This window comes from Rousettus aegyptiacus, unplaced genomic scaffold (assembly GCF_014176215.1).
Source record: "Rousettus aegyptiacus isolate mRouAeg1 unplaced genomic scaffold, mRouAeg1.p scaffold_m13_p_2, whole genome shotgun sequence".
NCBI classification, from domain to species: Eukaryota; Metazoa; Chordata; class Mammalia; order Chiroptera; family Pteropodidae; genus Rousettus; species Rousettus aegyptiacus.
Window position 1 is genome coordinate 41926569 of NW_023416295.1, and position 13037 is coordinate 41939605.

Here is a 13037-nt window from a genome sequence, read left to right on the forward strand (position 1 = left end):
TAGAAGATATTTCCAACGCAGTACAGTAGTCAATGTATTGAATTATCCTTCATGTACAGATAATGAAAATTTATTCTAAAAATTCTTTCACCTTGACTGTTTAAGATCTCCCTTTATCCTTCCTCTTCCCTTTTTCCTGAATTTAAATTGTCAGTCATACGAGAAGTACCCACTTAACCTGTACACTGAGCTATGGCATCTAACTGTAAATTCGATGCTTCTCAAAAAAGACTAGTAGTTTTGTATTGTATTTCAAAATATTATATAGACATTAAGGGTATGCACATATGAATGTAGTTTTTGACAGAATACAGATATCGCCCTAAATAAAACTTTAAAAATTATACAAACTAAGATATTCATAGCTCCATAGCTCCTAGGAAGAGCAGAGAAATATACGTATCTTTAGACTTCTGTGGGGGAAAAAAAGTTTTAAAACAGATACATTTTAAATCAGTTTCTTCATAAAAAACTTTCAGGAAGACAGCCTGTAGCACATAGCTCATCACTCCTTGTGCAATCAGACACTCCATTGTCTTTAGAGAAAGAGCAGCTGGCTCACAGGCCTGGCCCCTTTAAAAGGTGAGTAGCTTCTAAAGGAGCACTGAGACACCCAGATGTGGAGTTCTTTGAAGTTACACTTCTGGGGAACCATCATTTTGTTACAGAGCAAGACTAATATCAGAATTTCCTGGGAATCAGTCATCATAGGAAATTATCAGCAATTCATAGACTCCTTTTTGCATTTGCTTCAGCCTCAAGAGTAATCACAAAAGATTATAGTCTCTATTTCAGCCTTCATATCACTGAAATACTCTTCTCTGCTGAGAACATGATTGATTTCCAGAGGCCAGCTTTTAACCCCAGCTTCAGTAGGTCAATCGAACTGCAGTGGTTTGATAACTGCTAACAATTGTTATTATAGTATTGTTCTGTTGTGAGGCAGGAACTTGGTGGTTTATGACTAATTATATGAAATCTTTTAAATTAAAGTGACATATCAATGTCTCATGTTGTTAGACATAGGAATTTGTCCCATTTTTTTGTAAAAGTGTTAGAGGTTGGAGAAGACAGAAGGGTGAATAAAAATATCAAATGAGCATTTGTGAAGACTTTGAAGCACCAGTCGTAATTCTGAAATTCAGATAGGCAGAATTTCAGAATGGAAAACACTTTAATTCAGAAAAGTTTCTAAAAATTTTCATAAGGAATAGATAGATTATAAATACGAATGACTTTTGCTTCATAATATAAATGTCATGAATGTTACTGAAGTATTTTGTTTTATAACAACTTGTAGTTCATATAGATTTTTCTCCATTGCTTGACTAGGAAATCTTGGCATCATATCCATGGACAAAAAGTAAACAAATTAGACATATTTTTCACTGTATGATTTCATTTACTGTATTGATTTCTCTCTTACATATGTTGCTCTATTCAGAACATATAGATGCAGAAATAAATTTTTTGAAATAAATTTGGTGGATTAAGTAGTTTTACCCATGAGACTACATTTCCTTACAAATTCAAAAGAAAAGGAAGACACAAAGTTTAAACTACTTTGGGTTTGAGCTACAGCTTCCTTGCAACCACATAAAAATAATTTTAAATCAAATGGATAAATGTTAAATGTCAAGATGTATACCATTAACAGATCCTTATTCAATAAAACAATTATCACTGCAGACAGCAGAAGAAGACACTTTATTAAAGCTCTTTATTTTACTTTACAAGTATGACACATTCTGTATAAAATAAATGCAGAGTGGAACCAAAATGATTTTTTGCCGAGAAGAGTCAATATGTACTGTGCGCTAATATTTATATGTATACACATATACATCCATACAAAAAGGCAATAGCAAAATGAATATATGACATAAAGTATTTTTGATATCACCTGTCTAACAAAACCACTCAGGGAACACTTTTCTAATTAAGGTCCTAAAATATTAAGTGTGACAGGTGAGCCTGCAAGAAGGAGGAGGAGGACCAGTAGAACCAACACTGGTATAGCCATGATATCGTTGCATGGGAACAGGGAGTGGGGAGGCTGGGGGGCAGTGCAAATGCAAGATGCCAGTTAAAGATAAATTTCAGATAAATAACAAATTATTTTTAGTATAAGAATATCCTATGCAGTGTTTGGCATATATTTATACTAAAAAAAAATGATTTCTATTCACAAATTTGGCAACATAGCAGGAGATCTGGGTTTTGGTCTTAGCTGAAGAGGCTCAAGCAAGTTATTAAAATTCTCCAAATCTGTTCTCATTTTCAAGTGAGGAAGTTGAACTAATACAGCATAGTGGATCTGGGGCCTGAGCTCCCTGCTTTAACGGAAACTGTATTCAGTGTTTTAGTGTAATGAATTATTAGTTAGGATTGTTTTGGGATAAGGTTGAGAGAAGGTATGAGGGCTCAAACTAAAAAAAGGAAAAAAAAAAAAAACAGTTTGAAAACATAGATGATTCCTGACATTTTACCACTGTGTAATGAGAATGTGGCATAGGGAATAAGAGCCCAAGATATTTAGGATTGGAGCATTGCAGATTTGTTGCCTTGCATGGAGCCTTGTCAGTCCTCCACTGTCAGGTTTCTTCCTAATATAAGAGATGTATTGTCCTCCATTTGGGGCGGGGGCGGGGAGGGGAGCACTTTATTTTAGGTTTGAATTAAAATATATCCCAAAAGGCCTAGGTTTCTAATTTTGTACTTCTTCCTGCAGGTGGGGTTTTCTTTTCATCTTATACCTTTTTAATTTGTGCCGCAGACCTGTCCTGCCTCAGCATCAGGATATATCTGATTAGTTACTGAGCAGTCTTTCCAGCTCGGCTTTGACAGAATGGTTTTGAAAGAATTGTAGTTACTGCATTTGGCTGTTCATGAAGTGTATTGATTTTTAAATCAAGAAAGCTCATTGTAATATTCTTAGAAAGCTCTTGTAATATTTTCTAGCCTGTTTACCAGAAAACAGAAAAACATATCCTTACTTAGATTTGGAGACTTAGCACCAATAATTTTAAAAATTACATTCATAAACATCAGCAAGTAGTCTAGTAACTTGTATGCCATTTTTTCTTCTTCTAAAGAATAAAAAATTCTATTAAAATATATCTCAAACTTATTTTCGGCAGTGAATTTCATGTTATGGAAATTTAATCTTGGAGGTAGTTTTGGGGTTTGTTTTCAAGTCTAGGTGACTAGCTTCTATCTTAGGTATTAGCCTGTCCTTTCAAACTTCATAATGAATGCCTTGTTTCAATGTTCTGTAGAATAATCACTTCTCATGACCTATCCTCAAATGAATCTTATTTAGTATTTTATACATCTTTTGAAAAATGATTCTTCAGTCTGTATTCCAGAAATGATTCATTTCTTGTTTTATTTTACCCTGAGGAGGCACAATACTAAATAACATAAGAAAAGTTTGAATCATTTATTTTAGATTCTCTTGGCAAATCCAGTTCTTGTTCTCTAAACTCTGAATAGTGTACTTTGACTCGCTCTTTTTTGGGGGGGGGGAGGGTTGATATAGTTTATTGTCAACTATGTATGCCTTGGGCTGTTTATTTTTCTGAAATATGGCTACACCTCATTGATAAATATAAAGGATAAACACTTTAAGGATAGCAACTTTTCCACAGATGAAATAATATTTTAATAATATTTATCGTAATTTTATTTCTTCTGTGCTATTAAAATTCATAACAGAGCTAAATTTGCATTAATTCCCTAACAGATTCTGGGTAGTTTTTATTTTTCTTAAAAATTTTGTAACTTTTTTCATATTTCCTCAGACAGGCATCTAACAATTTTATATGAACTTTCTGTTTTCTTGTCATTGACAAATGTTATGGCTCTTTCAAATCTGTATATATTCATTGGCCAAGTATTATTTTAGTTTCAGGAACATCAAAAATTGATAATATGAAAACCCTTTCAAGAACTTTCTTTGTATCCTGATGGAAAAATTTCTCTTTTTCTTAATTCTTTCCAGTCATATCTAAGCATTCACTTATTTAAGAATGAAAAAAGAAAAAAAAAAGAAGAAAGGAAGGAAGGAAGGAAGGGAGGGAGGGAGGGAGGGAGGGAGGGAGGGAGGGAGTGAGAGGAGAGAGAGAGATGATAGCTCTCTCTCTCTCTCTCATCTCCAGCCCTCAGCTCCCCCCTCTCCCTCTCTCCCTCTCTCCTCTCCCCCTCTCCCCTCTCTCCCTCCTCCCTCCCTCCCTCCCATCCCTCCCTCCACTCCATCACGTCCCTCAATCACTACGAACAACTCAAGAAAAAGACAGAAAAGCACAGGGTTTTCTTAGAAGACATAATTTAGCAGACTAACTACTTTAGTGCTTTTTACCTACATTGAAAGGAGCAGTTGCAATTAAGGTTAAGGGTACATTGGTCTCCTTTTACTATATCACATTAACCAATTAGATCTTAGATGCATTTTAAAACCTGACTATGGTACATATGTAATTGAATTTCAGTTCTTTAGTTTATATATCTAATGTCGAAATAAGAACATCAACACCCAAAATATTACTGGGTATGCGTGTGTTCATGCAATGAGGTATGAATGGACCTTCAATTAAGTCTCATAACCACTGCTGACATAAGCTGAAAGTCTTATTTGCTAAACTGAACTTTTGAAGTGCTCTTTGATGTGGCTTCTTAAATTACCCAGCAGCATAACTACAGCTCTGCTGCATCATTCTTGATCCCCGGCAGCATGGAAAATCACCAGGCATGTGGAGGCAGCCAGGAAAATGGAACATTTTACATTTGTACTGACCATATTTATTACACACAAGAATCTACTGTCAGAGTTAGACATTCAGCTTCAGTAAGATGTACAGGTCTAATCTTATGGCACCTCCCATTAACGAAAGAACTACTGTCTGAAAAAGAACTTAAAAATTATTCTTGTCACTCAGAACAATTTAAAAATAATCTGTCAAAAATGTTAAACTGGTTTTCCACTAAAGAGAGATGGCAAAACCACCTATTCATTTTCTTTTAGCTTTTAGCTTCACCATTTGATTACTCTTAAACGTTTTAAAAGTGTTAGAAATGAAAAACATTATTTTTTTGTAATATATTTACAAAAAGCTGTTATATCTTGGACAAGATATGTAGTTATTAAAAAACAAAAGAGGTATCTCCCAGTCATTCTGCAATTTGCTAAGCACCAGGCATATCACATTGTTCAGAAAACCACTAGGCAGGTCTCCAGATGAGACACATCTGGCACTCAGCCCTCATTTATAGAGAAATTCCAAAATGGAGATCTCTTTAGTTTCCTTTTCTCCTTGGAGATATGATGAGAGTGGTGGCTCTGAGATCCAGTTGTTGTCTTGGGACTTTATAGTTGAAGAAAATCTTCTGCAGAGATCTCAACTGTTAAAGCTGAAGAGCATGCCCCATTTACTCTACAGCTGTTACAAGCTGTATGATTCCGAATTCTGTACCAACTTCCCTAAATCATGGATAGTGTTCTTATTTTTACATATTTCGTATGGTTTACATGTAAAAGTGTCTGAATCATGGTTGTATCAAGACAACCAAAATGTTTTTAGGAGTTATCCATACTAAAATATTGTTTCATTCTCATTCTCCTGTTTTAAATGTTTTCATGGTACTTAAAACACTGAAAATACCTTATTACTTTAGATATATAGGTCTTCCCAACTAGAATGTTGTTTTTTGAAGGCCTTTTCTTCATTGTATACACCCAGCTCCTAAAACAGTATAGGATAGCCACTTAATCAATGTTTATTAAATGAATCGACTTTCAAGAAAATACAGTTTTATGTAAACTGAAAATCATGCATTTATAAATATGTGATGTGTTATAAAGGAACAAAAATTCTCAAGGACAGAAATGTCTAAGTTGACATGAAACAGTTAACCTCTAAAAAGATTGCATCATTTACTATCAGAGTGATCTAGAAAAAGGACATTATTTTATGGCAGAAACACAAGTCTTTTAGCATCCTGTCAATGATTCTTTTTATTCTTCCAAAAATAAAACCAAAATGGAATTTCTCAAAAAAGGAAGAGAAAAGAAAGAAAGAAAACTGTTGGAAATAAATCTTCAAAATAGATCACATGGTGTTTTTTTCCTTACTCTACCCATCCTTTTTTTATCAATGGAATATAAAATTCCTGTTTGAATGAATCCCAGAGCTTTCCAAAGAGGGTCTGACTATATGGAATTTGAGTCAAAGATATTCAGCTTTCTAAATCCATTTAAAACAAAACAAGGGGGAAAAAGATGGTCTAATCTGTGCTCTACTCTGATTGGCTGCTTCAAATCCCTGGGCTGACTCCACTACCACTAGGGAATATTAAGTACCACTAGGGAGGGTCTGGAAAGGCATCCTGGGATCCGACTTAATTTCTGCAGCAATCAGGTACTGTTAATTGTCAGCCAGCCTCAAATATTTAAAAGCCTACTGCATTTTGATAAAATAATAGTAGTAATAATAATAATAGCTTTATTTGGTCTGAGTTTTAGATATAATGTGAAGTATTATTTTAAGTATTATTGTGTTATTTTAGCCACTATGCCAATTATGAATGACTGATTAATTTTCTGGTAGAATAATGCTATCCCAGTAGAATGAGAGTGCCACTGACTTTGTTTGCAAGGCACAGCCAATGTGTGGTTTTAGTAATGAGCGGGAGATTCGTGGAGAAGCACCTTTGCAAACATATAGTTCTTTGTTGAATCAACAGCCTACGGAGGGAATGAAACACCATTTGTCTTCCTTTCAGTGGCAATGATGGTGTTCAAGTGGACTCCCTGTCGAGGTTCACTGGGTAGGAAAAGCAGTGTCAGTATGACAGGTCACAGCTTTTACACATTCCAGATACTAAAACGCAGGTCTCACGGTAGCGTGCAATCCCAGTGTAATGTTCCATGTGGTTTATTTTTATTGAGCCTTCTGATCTGAAATCCAAAACAGTACAAAGTTGTGTGGTTGAGCTAATGTTGCCAACGATATGCAATTGTTTATGTTTCTTGATCTTCGAGGAAAGAAATATGTCTTTGTGATAGTTATGTCTGTTTTGTTTTTATTTAAATTCTTAAGGATTTGAAAAAAGTAAAACAGTAATATAAAGGCATGTGGTCAGAGTATTTAAATATAAAAGACAAAGCTTTTTTTGAAGTAACTTCTGAGAAATACTGCTTTTCAATGACATAGCTATCACTTTTAAATATGTCATTTCATGAATATTTGAAGTTCTAATGAGACCCTATATTCTTTTCCATAAATTCAGTATTGAAAAAGAAGGGATGAAAAATAGTCATTCATTTTATACAACTATAATTTGATAATATCACAGTTAAAAGTTTGCCAAACTTCCAGAAAGCCCTAAAACACAAGGGTTTAGTAGTTGATGTCCTCTTTGCAGTAAATCAAGGACAGGTGCAAATGATGACTGTCACCAGCAATGTTAATCTCTAAGTATTCCCAGAAATTTCTGTGTGTGTGTGTGTGTGTGTGTGTGTGTGTGTGTTTGCATGCATACAATTCCAACAGTTACAATGGGGAAAGAAGACAGGATAGCCCCAATTTTTATTTATGGCTTTCCTGAAGTTGCGAAAGAAGAAATGAGCTTATCTTAATAAGGGCATAAATGGGGCAAAAAGACAAAATCCAAGACTCGTTTTTCCAGGAGATTTTTATTTAAGCACCAAGTTCGACTGTGCAGGTACCTTACAGGCAGCAAAATTCTAGGAACACTCATCCTTTCTTCTCAAACCTCACACTCTACAGCAGTGCCAAACACAATACCCATCAACCCTGATCAGTGTCCCGTTAGCAGAAAAGAGGGTAGGAAGAGACTTCTGCCTGAATTTCACTCATGGCTTCAGACCTAAAAAATCGAGAGTGACAAGTTATTAAACTTCTCAAAGCCTCAGATTCCTCATTTGTCAAAGGAAGATAATTATGATATCTGCCTCATGTGATGGAGGAGACTACACAAGATAATCTGTTAGCATAGTTTCTGGCACATAGTAAGAGCTCTGTAAATCTAAGTTGCTATTATTATAATGTTTATTATTACACAGCTAGAAAAGGAATTAAAAGGCAAATATCCCTGGCAGGGTAACACATTTATGTCACTGTTAATGGGAAGATTCTAGATTCTTAAAGTTGAGAAAATCAGAAAAGGGGGAAAAAGTTCTAAATAAGCATTGGGCAGAGGAGACAGAAATCTATGTGCCTTCTCATGCCTTGTCTATCTATCTATTATCTATCTATCTATCTATCTATCTATCTATCTATCTATCTATCACCTATCTATCACATCAGCAGCGGGGCCGGGCTGGGGGGGGAGGGAGGAGGAGGGAGGGGGAGGGGGGGCGGGCTGGGCGGGAGGGAGGGGGGAGGGGGGAGGGGAGAGGGGTCTTCCTTCCGGAGGCAGGGGAAGGCAGCTTCCTTCATCCGAGAGGGGGGAGGAAGTACTCGTCCTTCTTTTTTCTTCTCTCTTTGTTCTTTCTTTTCTTTCTTTCTTCTTTCTTTCTTTTTACTTCTCCTTTCGTTTCTTTTCTTTCTTCTTTCTGTTCTTTCTTGGCTTTCTCTTTCTTCTTATTTTATCTTTCTTTTCTTTGTTCTCTTTCCTTCCGTTTTCTTTCTTTCTTATCTTTATCTCTTTCTTTCTTTTCTCTTGTATTTCTTCCTTTTCCTTCTTTTTTTCTCTTTCTCTTCTTCTTTGTCCTCTTTCATTCGTTGCTTTCTCTTTCTTCTGCTTTCTTTCTTGGTTGGGTCGTTGAGGTGCTTTCTAATCTTGTCTGTTTCTTTCTCTCCTTCTTAGTTGTCGTTGGTTTCTTTCGTTCTTTTCTTTCTTTTTTTCGTCTTGTTCTTGGTCTTCGTCTTTCTTTCTTTCTATTCTCTTTCGTTCTTCCTTCTTTCTTGGATCTCTTATCTTTCCTTCCTTTTCTTCCTTCCTTCTTCCTTTTTTCCTTTTCTGTCGTCCTCCCTCCCCCCTCGTATTTCCTCTCTCTCTCCTCTTGTCTCGCTCTCACTCTTTCTCTCTCTCTTTTCCGTCCTTCCTTCCTTCCTTCCTTCCTTCCTTCCTTCCTTCCTTCCTTCCTTCCTTCCTTCCATCTTTTTGTGCGTGTGTGTGCTTAATGATCACTTATTTGTATAGCCTCCAACTAAACAGAGTTTATACTATCTTTTTCACTTTTTAACTTTTATAATTAGGTCCTTTCTAATGTTTGACTCATCCTACCCCATCTAACTGGGACAGCACCTGAAACACATTCGACTTCCAGAAATGTTTGTTGGATGACTGATTTTTACATTTTTAAAGTAAAAAACTTGATTTCTTCTGTTTAGTAGAAAAGTTAGTGTCCCTACGATATTGTATAATAAGTTCTTACTGAATGCTGTTTAGAACATTGGTTAAAGTAGATGGCTAAATTTAAGGTGAAATTTCCTCTTATTTAAGAATAGTTGGGACCCAGCAATTTACCCACATGGAAGAAAGCCTTGTATAATTCTTGAGCAGTTCTTTTTGCTTTTCAGTTTGGAGATGTTCAGTTTACTCCCACACCCAGTCCATCTTGAAGGCTAGTGAAATCATTTTAAGACTCTGAGAAGAAGAAAATTCAAACTTCAGGACTCTTGAAATTGTTGAGATAGTTGAAAAGTTTGTAATTCTATTTTTTTTTTGCCTAAAGTTTCATCTAAAAAAATTTTCTAGAATCAAAATATTATCCAGTATTAAATCGTTTTATCAAATAGCTCCTACCTTAGATATTCTCTCCCCTCCCATAGTGTTCATCCTGACTTTAGTGAAGTGCTACAGAGTGTTTCTTTTCTCCATGACTAGGTTTTATTTGCAGCTGCATATTTTTATATGATTGCTAACGCTGTAAGATGTAAATCACTATTTGGTATACTCAGTGAAAGTAATGATCTTATAAAAAATTCACACAGATTTGTGGTTCCATAAATTTGGTGAATACACCAAAAATACCTGTTTGTTCTTATTTTGATATTGAAAATATAATAGATGGTGTGACAGGCCAACTTCATTAATTTCCTTTATAAATATTATAATATAATAGTTAATTTGTCCATACATAGCCTCCAATTATCTCCTCAGTGCCTGGTAACAGCCACGACCCATCTTTCATTTTTATTACCTACCAGTTAATTGCATTAATAGGTCTTGCGTTTTCATTCCTACATGATTTTCATTACACAAAGTGGCAAGTGTTAACTCTTGTTGCTTTTTAGTTAGTATTTCAGGCTTTTTAATTAGAGGTGAGCAAAGAAAATGAATTTTTAAAAATTTCATGTAATGTGCTTACTAGCCTCAAAATTCCAGATTACTACTTCTAACTTTTACTCTTTTAGAAAAGAAGAGGCTTATTTGGGACCAATAAATTCTGTCAGGTAAGGAAAATTAGTAGCTGGAGCAATATGGTAGGGCTTTGAGATAGTTGAAAGTGCTACAGCATTATTTACCAATGAATCTCAATCTTCTCAAGCCACAGACAGCTTTCTTGTGCACGAGCTAATTTAATACGAGTATTTAACAAGGAATTTGTTCATTTAAAAGTGATAAAAATGTTTTAATAAAGATGTTTGAAACACTTATTCATTTTTAACATTCATATGTCTATAAAATGGCTATTGAATCTTAAATATGAGTTTATCTTATAATTGCAAAACTTCCAGTAATTTCCTGAGTATTATTTTTATGAAATCATTATTATATAGATATATAATTTTGGCTATAGCAAATTGAATAACTTACATCTGTCACACTTTAGGATTTATGAGAATGTTTTAATTATTCCTGAATATTTTATTCATCCTGAAAATTGATGATTGAATAAAATAATTATCATTGATTTAATTATACATATCTCATTATGATTATAGAGAACTGATATTTAATTAGCAGAGAACTTTTAAAAGTTTATATCATAGTTATTTTTTTCATCTAACTTTTAGAGTATCATAGGAATAAAAAATAAGGATTTTACCACTTGATACTCAAAAAACAAAAGAGAGAGATATGTGAAAACATCTTCTATGTTCTTGCCAAGTCTAGATCACACAGAAATGACTCAGGTATTTGTAGTTATTGCGTCAGATGGTAAATACTCAAAACATCATCTAGACAGTGTCTGTTTCAAGGTATCAGATGAATTATCAAGTGGAACATTCTTTTTTTATACCACTTAACGTTTTCTTTCAACTAAATCATGTTCCCCAAATGATGAATGAGAAATTAATTATAGAATTCTGTGATAAATAGGCAGAGGAAGATAAAAGGTTTAGACAGGAAAAAACAAGTGGTTCTTTTCCCCAAATACTACCTATAAGAAAATAGAGAATCGAGTTAGAAAATTGAAAAACATCTGAGTGAGAAACATGGAGGATAAAATTTTCATATGATTCATGGTAAGTAATCAAAAGATGGATAGGCAGCGAGAGTTAATGACAGGTGACAAGGAATGGGGTAAAAGGGCTGTGTTTATTTAGTTGATTTTATAGGGACAAGTTGGATTGTGTATGTGATAGAGAAGCCATTTTTGGTTAGAGTTTCATGAAGAAACCTTTTAATTTGCTTTTTAGGGAGCAGCTATCTGGGAACTCACTTGCCTTTGTATGTGGAGTGCTCAGCCACAATTCACCTTTAGGGACAGAGAGCTTTCAGCCTTGGGAATATAAACAGATATTTTCAGTCTGATGTACAAATATGAGATTTGAGTAGAATAAATTTGTATCAGGAGTTATTTTAAAAATTACATAGGCAGCTAACAATTTCAAAAAACTAAAGGGAACATTTATGTTCAAGGGTCATGTTAGAGCTGTCAACAGATATCTCGGTTTACTAAAAATGTGGAACTAGATCTTTGTAGATATTTGTTTTGTCTATGTTTCTATATTGTGGTATGGGAACAACTAGGATATATATATTTATTTTAGATAATGAAAATTTTACATTTTAGTGTTACTAAAAAAGCATGTACATTAAAACTATGATTTCATAAATGTTGCTATGTTTTTAAAGTATATTTTATTTAATTTAAAGAAAAAAAAATGTTAACTGAATAATAATAACACAATAGTAAATAGATATGACAAAATAATCTAAGTGACATGCAGCAATTTCTGGTCAAGAAAGAGGAATAGGTAAATGCTTTGCTCGCCTCCTCTCATGACCACATCAACATTACAGCTAAACTACAGAACAACCATCATTGAAAATCACCTGAAGTCTAGCCGAACAGTGCTACAATTAAGAACATACAGAAGAAGCCACCTCAAGACTAGTAGGAGAGGCGGAGCTTCAGAATGAGCTGGTCTGACACTTGTGTGTGGCAGTTAAAAATTGGGAGGAAATATAAGGATGCAGAGATTCCCCAGAGGAGCAAGAGGTCCCAGCCCCACCATTCCTGGCTCCCCAGTACAGGAAAAGAAGTGCCAGGAAAAGAAGTCTCCACAAAATCTAAATGTTAAAAATCAGTGGATATTGTAGCTGAGTGAAAGGAAGGACTGTGAACATCCCAGGGGTTCCTCTTAAAGGGCCAGTGCATATACTTACTATCTGACATATTCAGTCACCCTGAGTTCTAGGTCTGGGGAAGCAGCTTGAAAAGTGCCAGGGATATACTGAGAGGAAATAAGTGGTCAAGTTTTAGTGTGATGGCTGGAGGGGGAGTTCTCTGCCAGACAGAAGTGCTGGCAGAATCCATTGTCTCTTAGTTGAGTCCTCCCCATTCACGGTGTGCAGACACAGGTGGTCAACACATCTGAGTCTCCATCAACCTGGCTAAACTGGTCACTCAGCCCTCATGATTTCCTGTGACCCCACTCCACCCAATTTGCAGGCCCACTTGAGCTACTTCCAGTGGCTTTTCCATACAAATGGCCTGTCTTCACTCATGCTGTGGACTTCCTAAAATCTCTCTGAAGCTCACATAACCCAAACAATCATAATCTGGCTTCGGCATGCTCCATACCTTTTGCTGAGCAGCTCCTCACCAGGCATTAGTA

The 13037-nt window shown here is 35.1% G+C and overlaps 1 protein-coding gene across 10 annotated transcripts in view; it reads left to right on the top strand.

Moving 5' to 3' along the window:
- Nucleotides 1-13037, top strand: part of ZNF385B (zinc finger protein 385B) — a 351566-nt gene that overhangs the window by 290148 nt on the left and 48381 nt on the right. For 6 of the 10 annotated variants that reach the window (XM_036238023.1, XM_036238021.1, XM_036238025.1 and 3 more), the window contains one exon: nt 10383-10421. The exons of the other annotated variants lie outside the window; for them this stretch is intronic. In XM_036238023.1, the coding sequence (XP_036093916.1) occupies nt 10383-10421 (39 nt within the window). The remainder of the gene's footprint in view (nt 1-10382; nt 10422-13037) is intronic. 10 annotated transcript variants of the gene reach the window in all.